The following is a 26,174-nucleotide window of genomic DNA, read 5'->3' as shown; positions in this document are numbered from 1 at the left end:
TGGAATACAATTACCCAATTTATTTTGCTTTTCTTTTTTATGCACCCACAAGTTATATGACAAAAATCTATGCTTACATAAATCTATAGCAGCTCTTTTAATTAAAGTAAAATAAAATTCCAATCAAGAAAGAACCATATTATACTATAACTGATAGTGATTTTTTTAGTGGCACATAAAATAACTGGGCATCTTACAGTTAGTATCAACTTAGATTTGATGACTTAGGGTATGTTTGGAATGAGGTTGACCAACTGGTCTATTTTGGCTCATGCCGTCAGCTTTGGCACTAACCATCAAAATGTCTGCAATAAACACGGTGATAGTAACTAGTGGTGTAACAGGACAGACCGAGTCAGGAAACATTATCCACATTTCTATTTATTATACGTATAGGACAACAACTTCAGGAACAATGAGAAAGTAATGTATAAAACTTTAATAAAGAAATACAGATTACAAAATAATCATTTAACTTTTTAAGCAAATGCTTAAGCATTTTCACACATTTGTTAAATAAAGCATACGTAACTCAAAATGCTAAATAATTCTAGTTTTTGACTAAATCCTCTAAAGAATATGCTGGTGAAAACTCAAAACTGTCTAATAAGGTATGCATGATCTTGTTTATTTAGTATTTATCACAGTCGTCAAAATGATCATGGTTAAAGTGGCGGGTGTGGTGGTGGTGGGATGAACTGGGAGACCGGGACTGACATGTATACAGTAATATGTATACACTGGATAACTAATGAGAACCTGCTGTATAAAAAAATAAATAAAATAAAATTCAAAAAATTTTAAAAAAATGATCATGGTTAAAACCCATTTAAGCATTTATAGAATACCATTTAGATCCAATATTTATCTAACTAAATGAAAATATCAGAGAAATTGATATTTATGGTACCAGGTTACAAAGCTTTATTTAAAACCACCTTTGTCAAAGTTTTAACACTAGAACAAAAATCAAATGTACTTAAATGAGACATAAGCTATTCTTAGTAGTAGTATAAACTGTCCTATGGGTATTACTATTTTCAAGTTTTTTCCTTTATATGAAACTACCAAAAGAAAAATTTAAGTATAACTCACAGATTACTTTGTACATTTATCATTCTATAAGCAAATATCTTAGTAATTAATATATTAAGGCCATAAGTCAAATCATTACTCCTTATGTCAAAGGCCTATTCACTGATTTAGAAACTTCACTTTTATGTGTGTCATGGAGTTGAAATCAGCCCACAGACACAGAATAGGTTAACAGCAATATATTTTTTCTCTTACCAGGCTTGCACTTTTTTTATTGGAACAGGGTTTGGAGGTAGGAGTTATGAAAGCACTAGGGTTCAAAATGTTTATTTTTTTATCAGAGTGAAAAGATTCTTAAAGAATACAATGATGGTATATAATCTTGCTCTTACAGCACAAATCCTCATATTAAATGACTGTGCCGCAGAAAAATACTGTAATGCTTTAAACAAAATCTTAAGCTACATTAATGACCACCAAGTTTCAAGCAAAATGCAGTGATCAAAATGTTTAACTGTCGTCTCATCAGGCTCTGCAAACACACTCAGTCTTCACTGTCCGAGCATATCAGCTTCAGCTTCTTCATAGTCCTCCATCTGTCTTTCAACATGACGCTTGTTCGGTTGTTGAATTTATAATGTGATAGTATTTTAGACCAATTTCCTTCTCCGTATTTCCGCACGCCAGATCTCAGATTCTTGTCTTCTTCCCAAATCCACGCCTTTTGATGAAAAGTAAGATAGTTATTCACAGAAACAATTATTTTTTTTTCAACTGAGGTATAAATGACAAATAACATTTTATTAGTTTCAGGTGTACAACATAACCAGTATTCATATATACTGTGAAATGATCACCACAATAAATCTAGTTAACATCCATCAAAAGTAGATAAAAAGTAGAACAGTTATTCACAGAAACAATTCTTTAAATAACATATCTACTATAAATACAACTTTTTTATCAGTATCATGTTACAATTTCTTAACGGTGGAAGAAATTCTGTAAACATATCTTAGATTTCTGTAAGATCTTATTGTGGTGATATTGTCAAGGGTCCTGACTATATTACTGTTCATTTTACATGAACACGCTATGGCTCAGCTGCCCAAGATCAGACAGCTACAAAGCGACAGAGCTAAACACAAACCCAATTCGTCTGACTTTAAGCCCACACTGTCTCTTAAGATGCTTTTCTACAACTGTTAATAGATTAGAGATATGTAGGATTCACAAATACCAACGAGAACTTATGAATATTTAATTCTTCCCTAATGAACTCAGTGAAAACCCTGTTCTATGTTGGGCAAAGTACACACACACATAAAACTCCAATCTTCTCTAAAACAAATTTTTGAGAACTAACACACACTAGTTAAAAAAACACTATTTTGTTTTTGGAGAAAATGACTGAAGAATTTTAAAAGTCAAATTCGGGCTTCCCTGGTGGCGCAGTGGTTGAGAGTCTGCCTGCCAATGCAGGGGACGCAGGTTCGAGCCCTGGTCTGGGAGGATCCCGCGTGCCGCGGAGCGGCTGGGCCCGTGAGCCACAATTGCTGAGCCTGCGTGTCTGGAGCCTGTGCTCCGCAACAAGAGAGGCCGCGATGGTGAGAGGCCCGCGCACCGCGATGAAGAGTGGCCCCCGCTCGCCGCAACTAGAGAAAGCCCACGCACGGAAACGAAGACCCAACACAGCCAAAAATAAATAAATAAATAAATAAATAAAGTGTAAAATTTATTTAAAAAAAAAAAAGTCAAATTCAGTATTATAGACAGAAGAAGATTACTGACACCTGGCATTTGTTACAGGTGACCAACTAATTACTCCTTCTGCTGACATGCTGAGGAGCAATATGATCATCTGAGTGATTATTTACCGTTTCTGAACTATGAATAACTTCCCCAGCTGACTCACATTTGCTTTAAAAATCCATTCATCATCAGTCACAAGAAGGCAAATACTGTAAGATTTCACTTACATGAGATATCTAGAGTAGTCAAATTCCCAGAAACAGAAAGTAGAACGGTGGCTGCCAGGGAACGGGAGGAGGGGGAATGGGGAGCTGTCTTATGAGTCTAGTGTTTCAGTTTTGCAAGGTGAAAAAGTTCCGGAAGTTGTTGCACAACGTGAATGCATTTAATGCCAGTCAATCATACACTTAAAAATGATTAAGGTGATAAGTTTTATGCTATGTTTTACTACAAGTAAATAAAATTTTTAAAATGAGCAAAGGACTTGAGTAGGCAATTCTCCAAAACAGATATACAAATGGCCAATAAGCACTTGAAAAAAATGCTCAACATCACGAATCATTAGGGAAATGCAAATCCAAACCACCAGGAAATGTCACCTCAAACCCATTAGGATGTCCACCATCAAAAAAACTAGAAGATAATAGGTGTTGGCGAGGATGAGAAACTGGAACTCACGTGCTGTTAATGGGAATGAAAAACTGTGTGACTTCTAGGGAAAATAGTATGGTGATTCCTCAAAAATTAAAAGTACCATGTGACCCAATTCTACTTGTGGGTATACATCCAAAAGAACTGAAAGCAGAGACTTGAAGAGAAATTTGTACACCCCTGTTGATAGCAGTATTACACATAATAGCCAAAAGGTGGAAGCAACCTAAGTGTCCACTGATGGAGAACTGCATAAGCAAAATGTGGTATATAAATACGAGACATTATTCAGCCTTAAAAAAGGAAGAAAACGCTGACACATACATACTACAATGTCAATGAATCTTGAGGACATTATGCTAAGTGAAACAAGTTAAACACAAAAGAACAAATACTGTAGGATTCCACTTATATGAGGTACCTAAAACAGTCAAATTCAGAAACAGAAAGTAGAAAAGTTGGTTGCCAGAGGCTTGGGGGTACGGACGAATGCGGAGTTATTGTTTAATGGGTACAGAGTTTTAGTTTTGCAAGATAAAAAGAGCTCCGTGGATAGATGGTGGTAATGGTGGCACAAGATGTGTTTAATGATGCTGAACGATACATTTTAAAATGGCTAGGATGGCAAATTTTGTTTTGTGTATTTTATTACAATTAAAGAAAAAAAGAATCCAGCTCAGCTGTCTGATACACTATCAAAGAGAACCTCCAGATGCTTGTAGACAAACGTGAGATGAAAACTATCTTGTGTATGGCTCAGGGCCATAAGATTGGCAGTGTCCATCATTATACCTCTTGCGGGTCTGAGCCGCCACCTATCAGCAACTGTGCTGCCTACAAGGGCACAGCTAATCAACCTCTAGACAAAGCCATTTTTTTGCGGTATGGCAAAAAAAAAAAAAAGATAATGTATTTCAGGACACAAGCAAAAACTGTGCCCTTAGTACTATTCTCTTTTGTCTTTTGCTTTATTTGAAAAATAAAAAATAAAATCAACTAAGAGAATCGTAACAACCCTAGCCATGCCCATAACTCAAGATACAAACAGCATACAACAAATTAAAATGCACCAATCTTTTCTTTCCGTAAGGTTAAAAAGTTTATATAACTTATACTTAAAAAATTGTGTATCATTTCTAGTGCCTTTTAGAGGAAAAAACAATGCTTTGATAATGCTTTAAAAATGGTATTTACTTACACCAATGGAATCCTTGGGTCTAGTGCTATGTCAGTAAATGGCAGAAGCATTTTACAGTTTCTGATCTGTTGAAATGTACACATTCCAGCCTAGTCTGGCCTATTTTTAAAGCCTGATTTGGTGTGAATAATCAAGTAGGAAAATCTAAACTTGGATAATATATAGTGAGCAACTACCTTTCCCTGGTCCAGATAAATCATTTCAAAGACCTCTATTTTAGATCATAAATAGTAAGTTTATACTTTTTTTTTTTTAATTTTTGGCTGCACCCCATGGCATGTGGGACCTTAGTTCCCAACCAGGGATTGAACCCACGCCCCCTGCATTGGAAGGCGGAGTCTTAACCACTGCACTGCCAGGGAAGTACCAGTAAGTCTATACTTTGGAGAAGGAACTGTTTCTCACAAGGCCACCGGGTAAGCTCTAGGCTTGCTCTACTGCCGTCTGCACAGATGACTTGGTGACTCAAAGGTGTGCCCCTACTTGCCCCCTTCACTTCCCTCAGATGATGGGGAGCCAGAGCTAAGGGCCCATCGCTTTCCCATGAGGCAAGACCTTCAGACTGGCTACTTTGCTCAGGACTATGGAGATCTCAGCCTGTGATGCTGAGAAGGCTGCTGGAGGCCCAATGGTGCCAGAGGCTTAAGTGTTCCAGAAACCAAGAACCATAGTGGTCCCCAAACAGAAAGAAACCCTGTATGTGTCTCTGAGAACCTGCCAGTTTTCTAACATTTACTTTCTGCCTCAGAGGAAAGATATAGGAGGCAAACATAATCACATAAAAAAGCAGCTGGATTTAGAGACCTGATTCCTAGTCTTCACTGTAAACCACATATTTCTGTGGGGTCATAACTGAATATTATATATTGGCACCATCTAACTCAGGACATTTCTTCCCACAGGCCAACTGGATTCTTTCCCTTAAACAAGAAGTTTTTATACTGAGCAGATGCTGTGTCACGGTTGTGGCTGTGCAGTTCTTATATCCTGTAAACTTCACAGGTTCATAAAACAGGAAGAAGTAAACCATCAGCCTGAAAGCGCAGCCCGCTCCCCCCATTGTTTGCAGTAATGTGTGGAAGTTATTTTAAACAGTGTGCCCTTGTGTTGCTCAAATCTAGCTGGCCCACCAACCCAGGTTCCATGTTTAAACGTCAACTGACTGTGAGAAGGGGCTTTGGAAGAGCTTTATAAACTGAAATATCCTTCCATTTCATCACTCAGATTCCTGAACAGGAGTTGGGAATAATGCTTTTTCATCTTTCTTATCCTCTCTTTTTTCTCTTACTGTGAAAAATAACAGTCAACCTCAAGTCACACATTGGACCCACTGCCTGCTGAGACAGGATTGTGGGCTTCTTGGTCACATCTGTGTAGGTGCTCAATGTAGTACAGACATGTTTTAAAATAAAACATGATGTATATTAAAAAGTGATATCATTTGTAACTTAAAAAATATTGTATCGTAATTCCCATTACATACCATCTACGGGAAAAAAGTCTTTATTGCAGAAAGGTACTTACTTTTCTTCTTGAATAAATTTACAAAAGGAAGGCCTCTTTTCAAACTGTGATGAGGCAGGCAAAAATATCTTTGTCTGTTTAACATACAAATGCAGCAAGAAGAAACTGTCCAAGAAGAAGCTGTGCAAGACTACTGCAATAAAAAATTTTAAAGAACCAAAATCTCAACACAAAGTAAGATAAAATCATTCACTCATCTGAAACAAATTATCCCACCAAAAAGCCAACAGTGGAAAGCTAAAAATAAAACCAGACACAGAATTCTTTTTTGACATAGTAAATAGTGATAGACGATATCACCTGTATTCTATGTTATGTAGTTGATATTCCATATTTCATTTCAAATACAAAAAAAGACAGAAACTTTTCTTGATATATATCTATAAATAAAACCTATAATTCCATTTAGAATTGTTGACAGAAGAACAACAAGGAAAGATAAAATGTATGAGGCAGAGACTTCCGGATTTTAGACCAACCTGGAGAGCTTGGAAATATCACCCCAGTCCTCAGAACAAGAAAAAAGGTGAACAAACTGAAAAGTCAACAACTCTTCCTAGATGCATCAGAAAATTAATGTCACAGGGCAAACAGAGAGGTGGATACAGAGAATCATAGCTTACTGGAAGCAGAAGGCCAGGAGAAGCAGCGCACAGCTGGGGCCAGTACCGGGAGGAACATTTAACTGTGATGGACAAATTGAGGGAGGCTCATTGTGAACAAGCTTGAGTTAAAAACTCCAGGGGCCCAATCTTAGGGGGCCCACAAACTTGTGAGTTTTCTCTCCAAAAGCCCCACCAGATTCTCAGGGTGAAGATGACAGAATAATCTCCTCCTGCTTCTAGCAGGGGGAGGAGGAAAATACCCATTTCAAAATACATCCAGAGCATTCTGTTCTCATTAACAAAGCCTGCCCTCGGACTTCCCTGGTGGCGCAGTGGTTGAGAATCTGCCTGCCAATGCAGGGAACACGGGTTCGAGCCCTGGTCCGGGAAGATCCCACATGCCGCGGAGCAACTAAGCCCGTGCGCCACAGCTACTGAGCCTGTGCTCTAGAGCCCGCGAACCACAACTATTGAAGCCTGTGTGCCTAGAGCTCGGCTCCTCAACAAGATAAGTAACTGCAATGAGAAGTCTGCGCACTGCAAGGAAGGGTAGCCCCCGCTCGCCACAACTAGAGAAAGCCCGCGCGCAGCAACAAAGACCCAACGCAGACAAATATAAATTAATTAATTAATTAATTAATAAAATAAAACAAAGCCTGCCCTCAAGAGACACTATTTTTGCCAGTGCCTAACTGACCTGTGAAAACACCCAACTTCAGCCCCCTCTAGCCCTCCTGTCTCACCCAAGAGGGGGAAATAAAGGCTGAGAAGCACATATGAAGGTCTTAACCCAGGATACAAGCTCATTAAAAGAATGAGACAATCACAGAACTAAAGAGTGTTTCCTATCCCCCTCCCCCACCTCATCACGACATTATTTGGGTTCCTGTATAACAACTGCCTCAGCTGAAAGAGCTGCCTCAGACTCTTATTTACTAAGAAGGAGTCTCTAGGAAAACACAAAGACAACAAGGGAGACAAAAACACGGAAATTTTTGTCTCTGACACCCACAGCTACAGCGAACAGTAAACAAAGCCTAACTCCTAGCCAGACAGACATAAAACCGCACGCTAAAGGCCAATTTACCGTCAGTTCCTTTTATCTGATACATCATGTCCAGCTATCAACAAAAAATGATAAAGCACACTAAAAGGCAGAAAACAATCTGAAGGGACAAAGCAGCATCATGCTCGGCTATGGAAGAGATTCTGGAATCACCAGACCGGGAATTTTAAGTAAATATGATTAATATGCCAATGTGCATTTTTCCACTAATGGGAAAAATGGACATGTAAAAACAGATGGGTAAATGTAAGCAGAGATATGTAAACCCTAAGAAAGAATCAAAAGGAAATGCTAGAAATCAACAACACAGTAAAAGAAATGAAGAATGCCTTTGATGGGCTCATCAGCAGACTAAACATGGATGAAGAAAGAATTCAGTGAGCTTGAAGGTATGTTAATAGAAACTTCCCAAACTGAAAAGCAAAAAGAAAAAAAAAAAAAGAGAAAAGAGTAGCCAAAAGTGTAAGACAATTACGGAAGGTGTAACATACACATAACGGGATACCAGAAGAAAAGAGAAGAAGAAAGATCTGAAGTAATAATGACTCAGAATTTTCCAAAATTAATGACAGACATCAAAACAGGTCCAGGAGGTGCTTCCCTGGTGGCGCAGTGGTTAAGAATCTGCCTGCCAATGCAGGGCACGGGTTCCAGCCCTGGTCCGGGAAGATCCCACGTGTCGCGGAGCAACTAAGCCCGTGCGCCACAACTACTGAGCCTGCGCTCTAGAGCCTGCGAGCAACAACTACTGAGCCTGTGTGCCACAACTACTGAAACCCACGCACCTAGAGACTGTGCTCAGCAACAAGAGAAGCCACCGCAATGAGAAGCCCACGCACCGCAATGCAGAGTAGCTCCCGCTCACCGCCAACTAGAGAAAGCCCGCACGCAGCAACAAAGACCCAACGCAGCCAAAAATAAATAAAATAAATAAATAAATAAATTTATTAAAAAAACAAAACAAAACAAAACAGGTCCAGGAAGCTCAGAGAACACAAAAAAGGATAAATACCAAAAAATCTACATCTTGGCACATCATATTCAAAGTGGGAAAAAAAATCAAAGACAAAAAAATATATATGACTTTTGGTTGCATATAGTGGCATAAGGTCGACATTTCCTCATTCTCCTTTGGGAATTCACCCAACAGCAACAAGGAAAGAAATGAAATCCCAAACTCGTAAAATTAAGAGAACCCTTTGTCCTGAACCATAACACAGGTGAATGGGGTCCATTATTGGTGGAAACTGACAAAAGGTATGTGAAGAAGTGGGGCACAGCCACTCTACCTACAGATCACAGAAAGCCCGTGGCGTACACTTTTTCAAAGTAAGGAACATATCCTGAGGTGTACACCTTAAATCCCTGGTCTGCAACAGCAGGAGCCTCCCTCAACCAGCATTACCTCCAAAAAGTAGAGGTGGTGCACCTAAATTAGGAATCATGCAGACAAGCAATAGTTGCAGGAAGCAAACCAAAAATTGGAGTTGACTGCTATGTTCACTGGGGGAGAAGGCATGGTCAAAATAAACTTGAGTCACAGGAGATATCCCTAGTAACCTAGAACTTGACCCTAGCCCAGCACCTCAACAATGAACCATTTGCAAATAGCTTATCCAAAAAACAAAGCATCTTAAATAAAGAAGAGTAAGAAGAAAAGTATAGGATCATCTTCCACTGCCAGCATGATCAAACAAGGACCAGATTTACTCACCTGCTGTGAACAACTAGAAAACCAGATAAAATATAGTAAACAATGGTTTCAGAAACTGGATGGATGGCACAGGACTATAATCACTGAGAGGGCAAACAAATGAAATGAATCCTAAAAGGGACCCATTTTAGCTTTCTGAATAGAAAAATTCTTTACCAAATGATATTTTTTCTTTCTTTTTTTTTTTTTAAAGCACAGAAAAATCTTATTTAAATTGAATCTATGGAGGCTTCCCTGGTGGCGCAGTGGTTAAGAATCCGCCTGCCAATGCAGGGGACACGGGTTCGAACCCTGGTCCGGGAAGATCCCACATGCTGCGGAGCAACTAAGCCCGTGCACCACAACTACTGAGCCTGTGCTCTAGAGCCCGTGAGCCACAACTACCGAACCCGCGTGCCACAACTACTAGAGCCCGTGCTCCACAACAAGAGAAGCCACCACAATGAGAAGCCTGTGCACCTCAATGAAGAGTAGCCCCTGCTCGCTGCAACTAGAGAAAGCCCGCACGCAGCAACGAAGACCCAACACAGCCAAAAATAAATAAATAAAATAAATAAGTAAATAAATAAATAGAATCTATGTTAGGAAAATACAAATACAAAAACTTATCAAGTAGATTTAAGTTCCACCCTACATCTGATGAACTGATTTTATGACAGTAATACAATAATTCTAAATAAATGTCACTAACACCCAGCTTAAGAATATCTTTAAAATGTGGGTGAACTTTGAATAGGCAAATTGGTCAACAAATCTAAGATGGCAAAATTAAAGATGGCAAAGAGAAAACATTTTCTAGATTTTTTTTTTTTTTTTTTAATGACTACATTTATTTATTTATTTTTTGGCTGTGCTGGGTCTTCGTTTCTGTGCGAGGGCTTCCTCTAGCTGCGGCAAGCGGGGGCTACTCCTCATCGCGGTGCGCGGGCCTCTCACTATCACGGCCTCTCTTGTTGTGGAGCACAGGCTCCAGACGCGCAGGCTCAGTAGTTGTGGCGCACGGGCCCAGTTGCTCCGCGGCACGCGGGATCCTCCCAGACCAGGGCTCGAACCCGTGTCCCCTGCACTGGCAGGCAGACTCCCAACCACTGCGCCACCAGGGAAGCCCGAGAAAACATTTTATCCTCAAGATTTTTTAGGGTTGAACAGAAATAATGTGAAATAATCACAATTATTCAAGTTATGACTTTAATATCCATTAAGTATTATTTAATTATAATAAACAAATACCTGTTTTTTTCTAGATCGATGTTTTTCAGGAGTTAGAGGCTGACTGTTTAAAACACTTATTCTCTTGCTTTCAGTGGCTCGCCTACTGTTCTCTTTTTTCTTTCTTCCACCTAAAAGTAGAAATGCTGTCATCAAAAATTGTCTCACATTAAAAAAATTATATGATTTTTTTTTTGGCCACACTGTGCAGCATGTGGGATCTTAGTTCCCCGACCAGGGATCGAACCCGGGCCCCCTGCAGTGGAAGCACGGAGTCTTAACCACTGGACCACCACGGAAGTCCCAGAAGAGTATTTTTAAAGGTTACCATGAAATTCCTACCTACTGGTTAGCTTTTTTTTTTTTAAAAAGAACTCTGTTTAGTTTTTTTCCTTTGAATCTGGAAGCAGCGTGATATAGTGCAAAGATCAGGGATGTGTTTCCTTTCCAACCTGGGCCTGGCAGAATCGCTCCTGCAAAGGGTGTCAAGAAGAAGGGCCATTCTAGGATAGAAAGCCCAGAGATAAACCCACGCACCTATGGTCAACTAATCTAGGACAAAGGAGGCAAGGATATACAATGGAGAAAAGACAGTCTCTTCAATAAGTGGTGCAGGGAAAACTGGACAGCTACATGTGAAAGAATGAAATTAGAACACTCCCTAACACCATACACAAAAATAAACTCAAAATGTATTAGAGACCTAAATGTAAGACCGGACACTATAAAACTCTTAGAGGAAAACACAGGAAGAACACTCTTTGACATAAATCACAGCAAGATCTTTTTTGATCCACTTCCTAGAGTAATGGAAATAAAAACAAAAATAAACAAATGGGACCTAATGAAACTTAAAAGCTTTTGCAAAGCAAAGGAAACTACAAACAAGATGAAAAGACAACCCTCAGAATGGGAGAAAATATTTGCAAACGAATCAACGGACAAAGGATTAATCTCCAAAATATATAAACAGCTCATGCAGCACAATATTAAAAAAACAACCCAATCAAAAAATGGGCAGAGAGAATGGACTTGAGGACATGGGGAGGGGGAAGGGTAAGCTGGGATGAAGTGAGAGAGTGGCATGGGCTTATGTATATTACCAAATGTAAAATAGCTAGCTAGTGGGAAGCAGCCGCATAGCACAGGGTGATCAGCTCGGGTGCTTTGTGACCACCACCTAGAGGGGTGGGAGGGAGACGCAAGAGGGAGGGAGGAGATATGGGGATATATGTATAGCTGATTCACTTTGTTATAAAGCAGAAACTAACACACCATTGTGAAGCAATTATAGTCCAATAAAGATGTTAAAAAAAAATAAAATTAATTAACATAAAAAAAGATGTACAATATTGTAAACCTTGACAATGTAAAAGTAGGGTATAGAGGAGAGCAGTGAGAAGGCAGAAAACGTGGGTAGGAGAAGAAAAGTGAGGTGAAGGAGTGGTAATTTCCTCCTTTCACATTATAGGGAGTCAGGAGGTATTATCTAAAATCAAATAAAATATAGCAGTATATTATTTCGAGTTATGAAGACAACCAAGAGTAGATTTAAAACTAATAAAACTCTGGAAGTGAGTATTAAAGTTCCTAGTTTAAGAGCAATTGTTGAAAAAAATGCAAATACAAACATATTATTTAGAATTTATAGTAGTACCGACCAGAAGTAAAAAATAAACTTTTAAAACAGTTTTATCTGCTATAATAGGGCAACACAAGGTACCCTTGTGGTGATGCAACTACTTTATATCTTGGTTGAATCAATGTCAATACACTGCTTGTGATATTGTACTATAGAATTGCAAGGTGTTGCCCAGTTATATTCTTAATGCTACCAAAGACTCTACCAAGCTAATATATTTACTTTCTTTTTCCCCTTTCCTGAGGTATGAGTGACAAATAAAATTGTAAGATGTTTAAAGTGTAAAAAAAAAAAAAAGGGCAGAACACCTAAATAGACATTTCTCCAAAGAAGAAATACAGATGGCCAAGAAGCACATGAAAAGCTGCTCAACATCACTAATTATTAGAGAAATGCAAATCAAAACTACAATGAGGTATCACCTCACACTAGTTAGAATGGGCATCATCAGAAAATCTACAAACAACAAATGCTGGAGAGGGTGTGGAGAAAAGGAAACCCTCTTGCACTGTCGGTGGGAACGTAAATTGATACAGCCACTATGGAGAACAGTATGGAGGTTCCTTAAAAAACTAAAAATAGAATTACCATATGACCCAGCAATCCCACTACTGGGCATATACCCAGAGAAAACCATAATTCAAAGAGACACACGCACCCCAATGTTCACTGCAGCACTATTTACAATAGCCAGGTCATAGAAGCAACTTAAATGCCCATCGACAGACGAATGGATAAAGAAGATGTGGTACATATATACAATGGAATATTACTCAGCCATAAAAAGGAACGAAATTGGGTCATTTGTAGAGACGTGGACGGATCTAGAGACAGTCATACGGAGTGAAGTAAGTCAGAAAGAGAAAAACAAATATCGTATATTAACGCATATATGTGGAACCTAGAAAAATGGTACAGATGAACCAGTTTGCAGGGCAGAAATTGAGACACAGATGTAGAGAACAAACGTAGGGACACCAAGGGGGGAAAGTGGGGTGGGGGGTGGAGGGATGAATTGGGAGATTGGGATTGACATATATACACTAATATGTATAAAATAGATAACTAATAAGAAAAAAATGTGTTTAATTAAACTGAAGTATAATTCTGACAAACTTTTTGATAGCAGCAGTAATTAGGTTCTGTAATAGGTCAGCTTAAATATAATTCCCAAGATCCTTAGTTAACTTTAAAATCTAGTATAAACGGTAAGTATAATTTTGGATATCTGGGTCATTTCTAAGTAAGACAGGATGCTCAAACATTGGTCATGAGGTATAGTATATATCTAGCTTTGCTTCTTATTTTTATATGTTATGAAGTAGTTAGATCTTTGTGTCAGTCAAACTGCCACTTAAGAAGGTATAAAAGGGATGTGTATAGCAGTGGGGGTTATTTCATGTGTTCTTATAAACTCTTTTGGTTTCTGTGAAATTGTGATTTATAATAAGAAATATATATTCTGTCTTCCTCTCGTTTCTGGCTCCTAAAACCCTTGGAATTTCCTAAGTGATGAGAGTAATAAAGGTGCCTTTTGTTATGTTAAAAAAAGCCGTTCTGCCATCAATGAGATGGTGACCAGGGAGTACACCATTAACATGCACAACCGTATCTATGAAGTGGGTTTCAAGAAGTATGCTCCTCTGGCACTCAAAGAGATCTGGAAAAACTCCATATGTGAGCACTGACACCAGGCTCAATAAAGCTGTCTGAGCCAAAGGAATAAGGAATGTCCCATACTGTATCTGTCTGTATGCAGTTGTCTCAGAAAATGTAATGAGGATGAAGAGTCACCAAACAAGCTCTATATGTTAGTTACCTATGTACCTATCACCACTTTCAAAAATCTACAGACAGTGTGAGTGTGGACTAACTGCTGATTGTCAAAGTTACAGAACTGCCAAAACAAAAAACAAAAAACAAAAAAAAAATCAGAGGGGATGTGCTCTGAATCTTGATTCTTTTATGCCTTTAAACGTCATCTCACCTCCTAGTGCCTGCCTTTTCATCATCTGTTTAAAAAAGGAATAATATTTACCTTATAGGATTGTTGTAATTTCTTAATATAATGTTTAAGGAGTATTTGACACAGTGTAAGAAGTAAACCCTTCCCTCTTTCCCTCTTATTCACAGTTTAGTAAGACAAGAAATAAACGTATATGCAACTCAAAAGAAACAGAATGGTTATTATTGAAAGAAAATTGTGTGTACAGTTGACCCTTGAATAACATGGGTTTGAACTATATGGGCCCACTTATACACGGATTTTTTTTTTCAATAAACATAGTACCTGTATTTTCATTTTACAGATCTTTAAGTGTGGGGAAGAGTTTGTGTTCGATTAGCAATCACAATATGTGGAATCAAAAGAACTAGGGTTTGAGTTCTGATTCTATACTAACTGTTTCAGCTTCCTGCCCTCAGGTGAGTCACTTATGAATTCTTTTATTTTTGAGGCAGAGATAGCAGGATGCATTGACTGCACAGGAGTCGGTGCCCCTGATCCCCATGTTGTTTAAGGGTCAACTGTATAGAAAACCTAAAAGAATATACACATAGAATTAAAAAGGGTTTAGCAAGATGTTTGCATATAAGATCAATAAACAAAACTCAATAGTATTTCTGTACATTAGCAACAGTTAAAATATTTAATTAAAATAGTCAAAAGATAATATTTACAATAGTAACAAAATATATAACATTCTTAGGGACAAATCCAGCAAATGCAGTCAAGATCTGTATGTAGTAAATTATAAAGCTTTACTATATACATGCGTGTGTGCATGCCCATATACAAGTTATAAGAATATATATACATAAGACAATCTAAATAAAGAAATATGCTTTTTGTTCATGTAGAGGAAGACAATATAATTGTGTCAGCTCTCTCCAGAACTGTCTACTAGGACTTCCCTGGTGGCGCAGTGGTTAAGAATCCGCCTGCCAATGCAGGGGACACGGGTTCGAGCCCTGGAGCTGCAGAACAACTAAGCCCATGCACCACAACTACTGAGCCTGCGCTCTAGAGCCCACGAGCCACAACTACTGAGCCTGCGTGCTGCAACTACTGAAGCCTGTGAACCTAGAGCCCGTGCTCCGCAACAAGAGACGCCACCGCAGTGAGAAGCCCGCGCACCGCAACAAAGAGTAGCTCCCCGCTTGCCGCAACCAGAGAAAGCCTGTGCACGACAACGAAGACCCAACGCAGCCAAAAATAAAATTAATTAATTAATTAATTTAAAAAAAACAAAAAAAGAAAACTGTCTACTATTTATTTATTTATTTATCCATTTATGGCTGTGTTGGGTCTTCGTTTCTGTGCGAGGGCTTTCTCTAGCTGCGGCAAGTGGGGGCCACTCTTCATCGCGGTGCGCGGGCCTCTCACTATCGCGGCCTCTCTTGTTGTGGAGCACAGGCTCCAGACGCGCAGGCTCAGCAATTGTGGCTCACGGGCCTAGTCGCTCCGCGGCATGTGGGATCTTCCCAGACCAGGGCTCGAACCCGTGTCCCCTGTATTGGCAGGCAGATTCTCAACCACTGTGCCACCATGGAAGCCCCTGTCTACTATTACAATGTAATTTTAAATCAAAATTTCAACAGTGTTCTTTGTAGAATTTAACAAGATTATTCTAAAATTATGTATTAGGAGAGTTAGTCCATCATGGGCCCTGAGCATCCCTTCAGTTCTTGCTGAATGCACAACAAGGCTTACTCATTTCCTGATACTAAACAGTTTCTGCAGTTAGTCAGGCACCAAAATAGGTCAAGGGAACCACAGTCTGACCACCATGTAACTAACTCTCTCCTGGGGAAGGCAACTGGATTATTTGCTACATTTTGCTTGCTGCTTACTCACAAAGTGCCCTTGGCCCCAGGTTCCTCCTTGCAGTACAACCTACTGCCTGCACAGCATCTACCTGGGCCCACTGCACTGTCTTTGGGACCTGGCGAGGGGAACCAGCACAACTACGCTGATGCCATATGCTATTGCCATCTGTTGTGCTGTAATAAACCGTCTGGTTCTGACCCAAGTCTTGTTGTCCACTTTTGGCACCTATGGAGTGGTAGCAGTTTCACTGCTTGCAATCTTCTATAAAGTGGTTTTCTTCCCCCTGACAATATGGAAGACCAAAACACCAAGAATACTCAAGATACTCCTAAAGAATAACAGAAAGATGAAGGAAAATGCCCTATCACACACTGAGTTATTACTAAACTACAGTAATTGAGACAATATGGTATCAGTGCAGGAACAGATCATATGTGTTGCAACTAAGGCAGTAATTAAAGGAAAATTTATAGCATTAAATGCACATATTAGAAAAACTCGCAACTCATACACAAAGGGGGAAAAAGTCAGGTTGATGTCAGACTGTCCACAGCAGCACTCATAAAGTCAGAAAATAATGGAGCAAAATCTGCAAAGTTGTGAGGAAAAGTATTTCCAAAGAATACTACATTTAGCCAAAGTTTTTGTGCTAATCTCACCCATTACAGCTGAAATCAATCAGTAGTCTAAAGTTGAAATTTATAGTTATAGAGGCAAACTGACCCAACCTATCAAAGCAATTCATATTATTTATTCTTCATTTTGGAGGAATCATATGGTTTACTGATATATTTCTTATGAAACAGCATTTATGTGAAGTTCATTGTATCCTTCAGTTTCACCTTCAAAAAATTAAATGTAAATATATTTTAAAGTACATATGTAACCTCATCACATTTTTATAAATTTTTATTTGCTTTGATTCTATCTATTCTTCCACTGAGGCAGTCTATCTATCTTAGCATTTAAGGACATGGGCTCTGAAGTCAGAAATGTCTGATTTCAAATTCTGGCTCTGGTTCTGTTCATGACCTGTGTGACCAAGGGCTTTTTACACTTAACCTCTTTTTGTCTCAGCTTCTTCATCTGTAAAATGGGAGTGATTAAAAAAAAAAAAAAGTACTGATCCAGATTGTTTTGAGGATTAAGTGAGTTTATAGATAAAAATCTTTTAACTCAAATATTAATCATTTCACTGAATGCTGGTGAGACTTTTCTGCATAGAAAGAATTTAAGTGATTTTTTTTCTTTCAATTTTTCTGAGTTACTTGATTTTTTAAAAGTACATAGCAATTTTACAAAACTGAAAAAAAATTGTTTTTAAAAGATGTCTAAAAAAAATTTTTTTAAATGTTTAGCATGAATGAAATAAATATCCTCTATTAGGAAAAAGAGGATACCTAGGTAACATTTAAACAAATTGGACTTTTTTGGAATGTATATGTATATATTACTAACATCTAACAAAAAGTCAAGAAATGTACTAAAACTCACAGGATCTTCTAGGTTCAATATCCATAGTCACTGTCAAGCCACTCTACAATGTGATTACGGTCTTCATTGGTTCAATTACTGATCAGCTAGAGTATAAAAAAGTGTATGCTTCCATTTCTTTGAACTTTGTATTATGAAATTAAAAGTCCAGGAAAATCCCCAAATTATTTTACTTTAGAATTATGATTCCTAGCCATTTTGCAGCTAGGAACTCCACCAACATGAAGCAAATATTTCTTTGAGTTTAACTTTACCATCTTTAAAGTGAGGACAATGATAATATCTACAGATGTAAATGTTTTAGAGCTGTAATTTACAAATACTAGCTAACAGTGGCCCTATCATCAGCCATCAGCTATGAATAAATTCATTCAATTAATATTTACTTCAGGCATACTATGTACCTGGAATCAAGTTGGTACATCTATTATTTTTATATTGATCAGTAAGTATTTAGATTTGGATCAATAAGGTTTAAAAATCCTTGCATTAGAGCATAGTACAGGTTCAATAAACATTTTTTGAATGAATATAAACCAAGGAGGAACTTACAATTATATTATAATCGAAAATAATTATGGACTTTTAAGATTTTTTTTTGGTTATTGTTGCTTGTTTTTTAAATCTAGCAATGCCTTTTATAAGGATAATAAATTCTAAATGCAATGAGGAATAAATTCTAAATGCAATCTGCAATGCCAGAGTCTATACATAGTCAATCCTCATTATATTCATGGATTCTGGTATTTGAGAATTCACCTACCTGCTGAAAGTTGTAACAAAAATCAAAACTTGCAGTGCTTTTGTGGACACCGGTGGACATGCACAGAGTGGCAAAATATCTGAGTTCATGTTCCCAGCTGAAGTTAAACAAGGTGAAGCTCTGCTTTCTTATTTTAGCTTCCAGGCTAGAAATAATTATTCTTTTTACGGTCTATTTAGTGCCATATTTTTGTGCTTTTTTGGGGGTAATTCTGCTGTTTAAAATTTTCCCCAAGTGTATTGTGGAAGTGCTGTCTAGTGTTCCTGAGTGCAAGAAGGCTATGTATGATGTTCCTTACAGAGAAAAATATGTGGTTAGGTAAGCTTCATTCAGGCATGAGTTACAGTGTTGTTGGCCTGGGTTCAATGTTAATGAATCAACAATGTATATTAAATAAGGTTTCTTTAAACAGAAACAGGGACTTCCGTGGCGGTCCAGTGGTTAAGACTCCGTGCTTCCACTGTGGGGGGCACGGGTTCCATCCCTGGTTGGGGAACTAAGATCCCGCATGCCGCATGGTGCGGCCTAAATAAATAAACAGAAACACATAAAACAAGGTTATGTATTGAATAGTTGACCAAAATGTTGTAACCAGAGGCTCAAAAGAACCTAACCCTGTATTCCCCTGTAATCATTCAGTATTCACTAAGTGTTCACAATGACCTTATAGAACATTACTGTAAATAACAAGAACCAACTGTAACTTTCTAAATTAAGCACCACCTCTAATTAACCCTTTGAAATCATAACATTTAATCCCTTCGTGCTTTAGTTTTCTGATGTGTGTTTGTGTGTTGTGGGGTGTGGTCAAGGGCTGGATCGCTTTCAAGGACGTATTGATTCTCCACTCCGAAAACTGTAATAAGTGTACTTACTTTGAAGAGTTTCCACTCTTTCCTCTTTCTTATTAACATCTTGTTGTCGGTTTCCATGTTTTAACTTAGATAAGAAGAGATTTTTGTGAGACCTAAATGAAACACAAAAGCTTGTGATTTGTTCTGCAAAGACTAGAAAAGCTATAGAAAAAGGTAGATGATTTGTCTCAAGCTCTATCTAGAACCTGCTTCTACTTTGGTTTGTTTCCCTTTGGTGCTCTCCTTGCACTAATGCCCCATCCTAATCTTTAGCCTCTTAAGATTTTTCTTCTTCAGACTTCCCTCTCTCCCATTTATTTTCTCCATCTCATCTACTCAGAAACCAAGATTCTTTTGACATTCCAATTAGAGAAATTCCAAAATTCCTTTATACGTGATGGTAGATATCACTTGATTATCTTCATAGATTCCAAGAAGGGCTTTCTGGAAAGGTAAGACTGTTTGGAAATACAGGATGTGGCAGAATTTTTTGACAACCTGCGATGTTCGCATTATTCCAATTTACAAAGCAACAAACTAAAATGAAAAAAAAAAAAGTTCAACTAAGCTTAGGCAGCTATTTTATCACCACCTAAAATCTATACCTTGACCCCTATAAGTGCTCTATGCAACCTACTAATGCTTTCCCGCCCTCCCCAAACTTTCTATTGTGCTCTCTGGAATGCCAGTCTCAACTTCTTCGCCTGTCTAAAGTCTAGCTCTCCCCTGGGAACAATATTTCTCTCCTTTGTGGCCTCCTCAAGATTAGCTTCATCTTCCGCAAACCACAGGGTCCGAGAGGTGGGTCTCTATACTTTCCATTTCCTAATGGAGGCCACCTTCAGGATCCTGCTTCCACAGAAACCTTAGCCTTTGAGGATTCATGCCACTGAGGTGTATCGCTGTCTACCATTCTTCATAATCTTTCACTAGCCTTCCAAGCACCTCCCATGATCCGCAGATCTTTCTCTACCCCCGAGTGCTGCCATCACCATGAATTATTTCCGTGTTTTCATGGATAACCCAGATAACAAACTGGCCCCTCAACTCCTCATCTCCAGTGACCTCCTCCACATCAAGTCAGCCACCCCCTCCCATGGTTCCATTTAGCATCCCAACTGCTCTACACTATGAAATCATTCATGCAGACGTTCTGCTCTCTGAACATGTTACATTGTCTGTTATAGCATTTTTAATAGATTAAACAGTTTTTTAAGTAATTTCATAAAATCGGAATTGGGGCATTCATCAGAAATGTAAGCTCCATCCCCTTCCTGCCCCAGCATCACACCCTTGTTTCTGACAGAATAAGAGTTTACTAATTATTTGCTTTAACTTCAAGTACTCCCTCCACGTGCACTCCTTGTAGAAATAATGTGAAACAACCCAGGATCCCAAGAGGCAGGTCTCCATAGTTTGGCATTTCAAGACCCATCAGGGTCTTAAATATCTGTGGAGGTAAGTAGGACCCTGCGATAATTCTTCAAACCATACCATTTGCGTGGCAGCTATTATAACCTACCTAGGTTTGCATGAATTGCTTCAAAGATTTTAAACACAGAGAAGAAAAATGTCAATTTACTTCACCTCAATAAGGATACTGTATCCCCTGAGGATTCAGTTACCGCAGACTGTTTGTCACTAACACTTTAAAAGAAGAAAACATTTGTAAGAATGTAAACAAGAGAAACTTTTCATCAGGATTGTACTTTCCACATAATCAAGCCATTTTTCAACTTATAAAAAGTATCTCTGGAAAGAAACTCTGGTAAAATTAAGACCTTTACAGTCCATTACAACATGGCTAATTTTTGCCCAGATGTGCTTACCACAGACATTAAATCAATGTCTTCCCCAAACATAAGTTCAGCAGAGTTGAGCTGTAACTGAGCATTCACAATGTCACTCTTTCAAAAACTCTCTCATGGATCTTTATTTCTATGAATTCAAGTTTAATTTCTTATCCTCCCCAGCAGTCTCCAACTGGACTTTTTAATAAAATTCCTCCCCTCTGCTATAGTTAAAATTAGCTCCAACAAACACAGCATGACCATCTACAGCTCGATGCCTTCACTGCAACTCTTCCTCTCTCCTGAAATGACATTTCTTCTTCCATCCACCTGTAAAAACCTTAACCATCCTTCAAGGTCCGGCTCCATGTTCACACTTTCTTGAAGCTGTCCCTCAAACTCCTTCAGCATTTAAGTCTATCTTTAAACTTTAACAACAAATTATGTAATGTCTGCTACTGTTTCTGTTTCAAGTCTGTAATTCTTATTGCCTCAAATAGTTTATAAGCTTTACCAGAACAAAATATTTCATCTAGTATTGACAGCGTGAGGGTTTCATCTTTCCTAGCATTTGTCTGACCTTGAAATCACACTTCTGTTTCTATCCTTGCTTTACTTACGTCTTATTCATTCTTGCCTTGAAGCTGGTGAATTTGACTCCCAGGATGGTTTTGCTATTTGCTTGATTCTTATCTTTACCATGTCTCTAGTTTTTGGTTTTTCTCCCTGTGTCTAGTGCACTACAAGATGTAATGCATGCTTGGTAATGAACTAGGCACCAAGGATTCAAAGCTATTTAAGAACCTCCAAAAAACTCTCCATCTAGTGAGATACAGACAGGTAAACAGATATGTTATTCTCGAAGATAAGTCCTCCTATAGAGGTATGACTTGGTGCTGTGGGAGCACAGAAGTGACAACTCTGCTCAGAGCTCAGCAAGACTTCTTATAGGTGACCTTTAAGCTAGACCTTGAATGGCAAATAAGAGCTTACCTTGAAGAGAAAGAAGGAAATCCAAAATTGAAGCAAGAGTCAAGGCATGAAAGAACTTGTAATATTTGAAGATCAAGTTGTGTAGCTGGAAAGTGCCATGGATGTGGGCAGGGAGGGGTTAATGCTTAGGGACAAGGTGTATATGAGGGAAAAACAAAAAAAAAAAACCCAGAAAGGGGCTATATACGGCTTTGTAAGCCATGCAATAAAATCTAATTCATCAAGTAGGAAACAGAAAGCCAACAGAGGTTATTAAGCTGGGAAGTGAGTTAAACAGATTTATTTTTATGGGAAGCTAACCCTGGAAGTCACATCAAGAATGGATTTGTGTGGCACAAAGCTAAGTAATAATCTAGGATATAAATGATAAGAATGGATTAAAGAGGCATTTCTGATATGGAATTCGTAACACTTGGGGAGATAACCAACTGGATGTGTGAGGTAAAGAAGGAGAGTTAGGGTACAGAGAGACAGATGAGAACATCAAGAGCTCTGTTTCACACACTGAAATGTGTTTGTGTCTAGGAGGGCATTTGAAATAAGTGGGTAGTACTACATTAGGAGAATACATAGGAAACGTGTTCATTATATGCAAGAATCACGGTAAGTCCTAATCTTATTTTACTTTAAAGCAGTGTTACAGTAGGCAGGAAGGTTGGATCACAGAATGCATTGGGTCTTGGTATTACTAAACTTTGATTTCCTAAACAAAATGAAATAACTGAGCCAATAAAAATGAAATCCCTACTTCTCAAAATAGGTCTTAGGAAAAACCCAATGAGCAATAAGACTTCAATAGAGCCCTTGGAGAGATGAAGCAGTGAGGAACAGATCACGCTCTGATAGGCAGGGACAAAAAGAACTGTAAGACTGAGCTCAGTCCTGAGGTGTGACCAATGCCATGTCCATCCAACTCGGACTCCAATCCCCACCTCTCAATAAGTAGTTAAGATGGGGACTTACAGCGCTTAAGTCATGGTCCCAAGAAAAGAGTAATATTACATCCACTGCCAAATACATCCATCCAGAGACCAGAAGGATTTGACTATTTGGCCTTGGTTTAAGGGTGGATGAAGAGGAGGAATGGACCATAGGTTCAATAGAAAAGATCATTATAATGGTAGAGTTTATCTTCTTCAGTAGGGTTAGTTTCTAAAGCAAAAGGTAAAAGCCAATTCTGTAAAAATTACCCTTGAAAATCCCTAAAGAAGAAATAATTTTAGAAACTGAACTCTTGTCTCTCAACTTGTAGGACTGACACAGCCTGTTTCCCTCCCGCGTTGGAGCAAATCACTATTTCTGCACTTGCGCACCAGATGAAGCAGTTAGCCTACCCTTAGAGAAGATGAACAATATTTTAACATATTAGAATAACCCTCAGTTCAACAGTCACATGAGGGCATGTAGGATTTGAGAACTAAGGGGCACAGATGACTCAGGCTTTCAACCTCAACACTGTTCTAGAGTTCATGTTCCCTGAGAACGATAAATGATATTACTCACACTAGCTACAGTGCTATTTTCTCTCTACTTTTGCTTAGCATATGTAACAGGATATGCGTAAGCCCTAACTCTACAGCACTCCCAAACATCCAAATGTTAGCCATCAGTAAAGCAATATACCTACTACTCGATAATCATTTTTATTAACAATGGTTCGCTAGCATCACTTTTACATAGGTATTGCATTCACAAGACAAAAAATATACTAATGAATTTACAAACCTTTTTCCTATATCCAAATTAGCTTCAGCTTCCAATTCAATATCATTACTATTAGGTTTATCTTGAGAAGCTGTTGTTCTTGCTCTTTTACTTTCCACTACTTTTGCTGCTGCCTTAAAGAGGGGGTTGCGGGAGACGAAGGGATGCATTAAGACATTTAAAACAAGTAACATTTAATTAAGCCTTCTTGTTCTTTGACAGTCATAACCCAAGTGTCTCGTCACAGGTCAATAAAGGGCAGTACGCTGTTATTTTCCCCAGTAACTATGATATCACCATCAGCAACCTGCTTGGTTTATAAGCATTATGGAGAAGGGCTTTCCTTGCAAATGTACGTGATACAGACAATGCTCTCTAGACAGTGTTAAGATAAAAGGTTACTTTAAAAAAAATTTTTAAAGATTCTATGTATTTTAAAATAAAACTATCTCAAATTAATCAATGCTCTAGTATAACATATTAAGTTAAAACTTTTTGAGGCTAAGATAGGATAAAATGTTATAAAAAAAAATTTTAATGACCCTTCTTCAGTCCAACTTGACTTTTCCCAAAAATATGCTAAAAATTTCATTTAAATTTAATTAAACTATTTCTTTTCAGTTATTTCTTAATTCGTTTTGATAAGTTTTCCCCTCAACTTTCTATTTTGAAAAATTTCCCCAACTTTTACTTTGAAAAGTTGTAAAAATACTACAAAGATCACCAATAAACCCTTTAGATTCACTAATTATAACATTTCACCACATTCTTCTACAAAATCACTAAATAAAATTCTGATTCGTTTTTAAGAATTTCTATTTCAAGTATTCTCCTTTATTGTAACAATTACTCTTAAGTCTGTTTAGAATCTCTCTGAAATATGCATACCTTCATTAGAAAGGTTGATGATTTTTCATTTAGCACATAATTCACATAACTCTTAATTTTCTCCATCATGTGGTTGTAGCTGAAGTGTTGAAAAAAGGAATGGAATGTATCTTTCTGAGAGATTATCATAAGCAATTTCCTTTTTAAAGGCTAAAGAAAACAGAAGAAACTTATTAGCACATAAATCACAAATAAAATACTAGAAATTCTGTCATATTATTTAACTGAAAAAAATCACTTTATAAACAAAAACTCAAGAGGTTTTAAAAATGCTCCCGTTTTAAATGCCCACCAATATATATTTTGACTTAAAAAAATTTAATATTTTACACATATGCAAAAGGATTAAAAAACCTTATGAACCTAAATATCCATTACCAAGTTTAAGAAATAAATCATTATCTGTATAATAGAAGCCTTATTTACTCTACCATAATCTGATGGCACCCTTCCCCCACCCTGGCCTTCCTCTTCTCAAGGTAACCATTATCCTGAATTTAGAACTTTAGCATACCCATGTATTCCTTTACACTTGCACTACATATGTATGCATCCATAAACAATATATATAGCATTGTTTAGCATGGTTTTAACTTTATACCAATGGTGTTATAGTATGTGTATTTTGAAACTTTCTATATTTTGCTCAACTCTATGTTTATGACATCCATGTTGATTTGATATTTATAGAATTACTAGTTACTTTCACTGTTGTAGAGTATTCCATTGATCAAAAATACCATTTAGGGGCTTCCCTGGTGGCACAGAGGTTAAGAATCCGCCTGCCAGTGCAGGGGACACGGGTTCGAGCCCTGGTCCGGGAAGATCCCACATGCCGCGGAGCAACTAAGCCCGTGCGCCACAACTACTGAGCCTGCGCTCTAGAGCCCGTGAGCCACAACGACTGAGTCCGTGTGCCACAACTACTGAAGCCCGCACGCCTAGAGCCCGTGCTCCACAACAGGAGAAGCCACCACAATGAGAAGCCCGTGCACCGTGACAAAGAGTGGCCCCCCATCGCCGCAACTGGAGAGAGCCCGTGCACAGCAACGAAGACCCAATGCAGTCAAAAATAAATAAATAAATAAATGAATAAATAAAAATAAATTTTTAAAAATATATACCATTTATTCACCTTCCCCTCCAGCCTGTTGAAAGCATTTAGGCTATTTTCTATTACCACAATGCTATTAAACATTTTCCTACTTGTCTTCTTGGGCACAGTACAAGTTTTTCTTAGACAACAGTTCTTTCAATGCTGGTTGCACAATAAAGCTATAAAGCTTTTAAAAAAATTCCACTTCTCAAGCTCTATCCCAGAACAATTGTCACAGTAGGGCCTAGTTTTCTTTTTCCAGTTTTTATTTTTTTAATAAAGCTTCATGGTTTTAAAAGCATGCAGTGAAAGTAAAAACAGTTACTCTAGGGTATTTATCTAGAGGTGCAATTGCTGGAATGCATGC

The 26,174-nt window shown here is 38.1% G+C and overlaps 1 protein-coding gene across 3 annotated transcripts in view; it reads right to left on the bottom strand.

Moving 5' to 3' along the window:
• Nucleotides 1–900: 900 nt before the first annotated feature.
• Nucleotides 901–26,174, bottom strand: part of TERF1 (telomeric repeat binding factor 1) — a 36,979-nt gene continuing 11,705 nt past the window's right edge. The window contains exons 5-10 of one of the 3 annotated variants that reach the window (XM_061171286.1): nucleotides 24,712–24,861; nucleotides 23,845–23,957; nucleotides 20,924–20,983; nucleotides 19,358–19,449; nucleotides 10,776–10,885; nucleotides 901–1,756 (exon numbers count right to left, since the gene is read on the bottom strand). In XM_061171286.1, coding sequence (XP_061027269.1) covers nucleotides 1,580–1,756; nucleotides 10,776–10,885; nucleotides 19,358–19,449; nucleotides 20,924–20,983; nucleotides 23,845–23,957; nucleotides 24,712–24,861 — 702 coding nt within the window. In that variant the 3' untranslated portion in view covers nucleotides 901–1,579. The remainder of the gene's footprint in view (nucleotides 1,757–10,775; nucleotides 10,886–19,357; nucleotides 19,450–20,923; nucleotides 20,984–23,844; nucleotides 23,958–24,711; nucleotides 24,862–26,174) is intronic. The other 2 variants (XM_061171287.1, XM_061171288.1) reach the window with 2 other exon arrangements.

Source organism: Eubalaena glacialis, chromosome 17, assembly GCF_028564815.1.
Source record: "Eubalaena glacialis isolate mEubGla1 chromosome 17, mEubGla1.1.hap2.+ XY, whole genome shotgun sequence".
NCBI classification, from domain to species: Eukaryota; Metazoa; Chordata; class Mammalia; order Artiodactyla; family Balaenidae; genus Eubalaena; species Eubalaena glacialis.
Note: the sequence above shows the minus strand (reverse complement) of the source record. Positions and strands in the feature narration are given on the sequence as shown.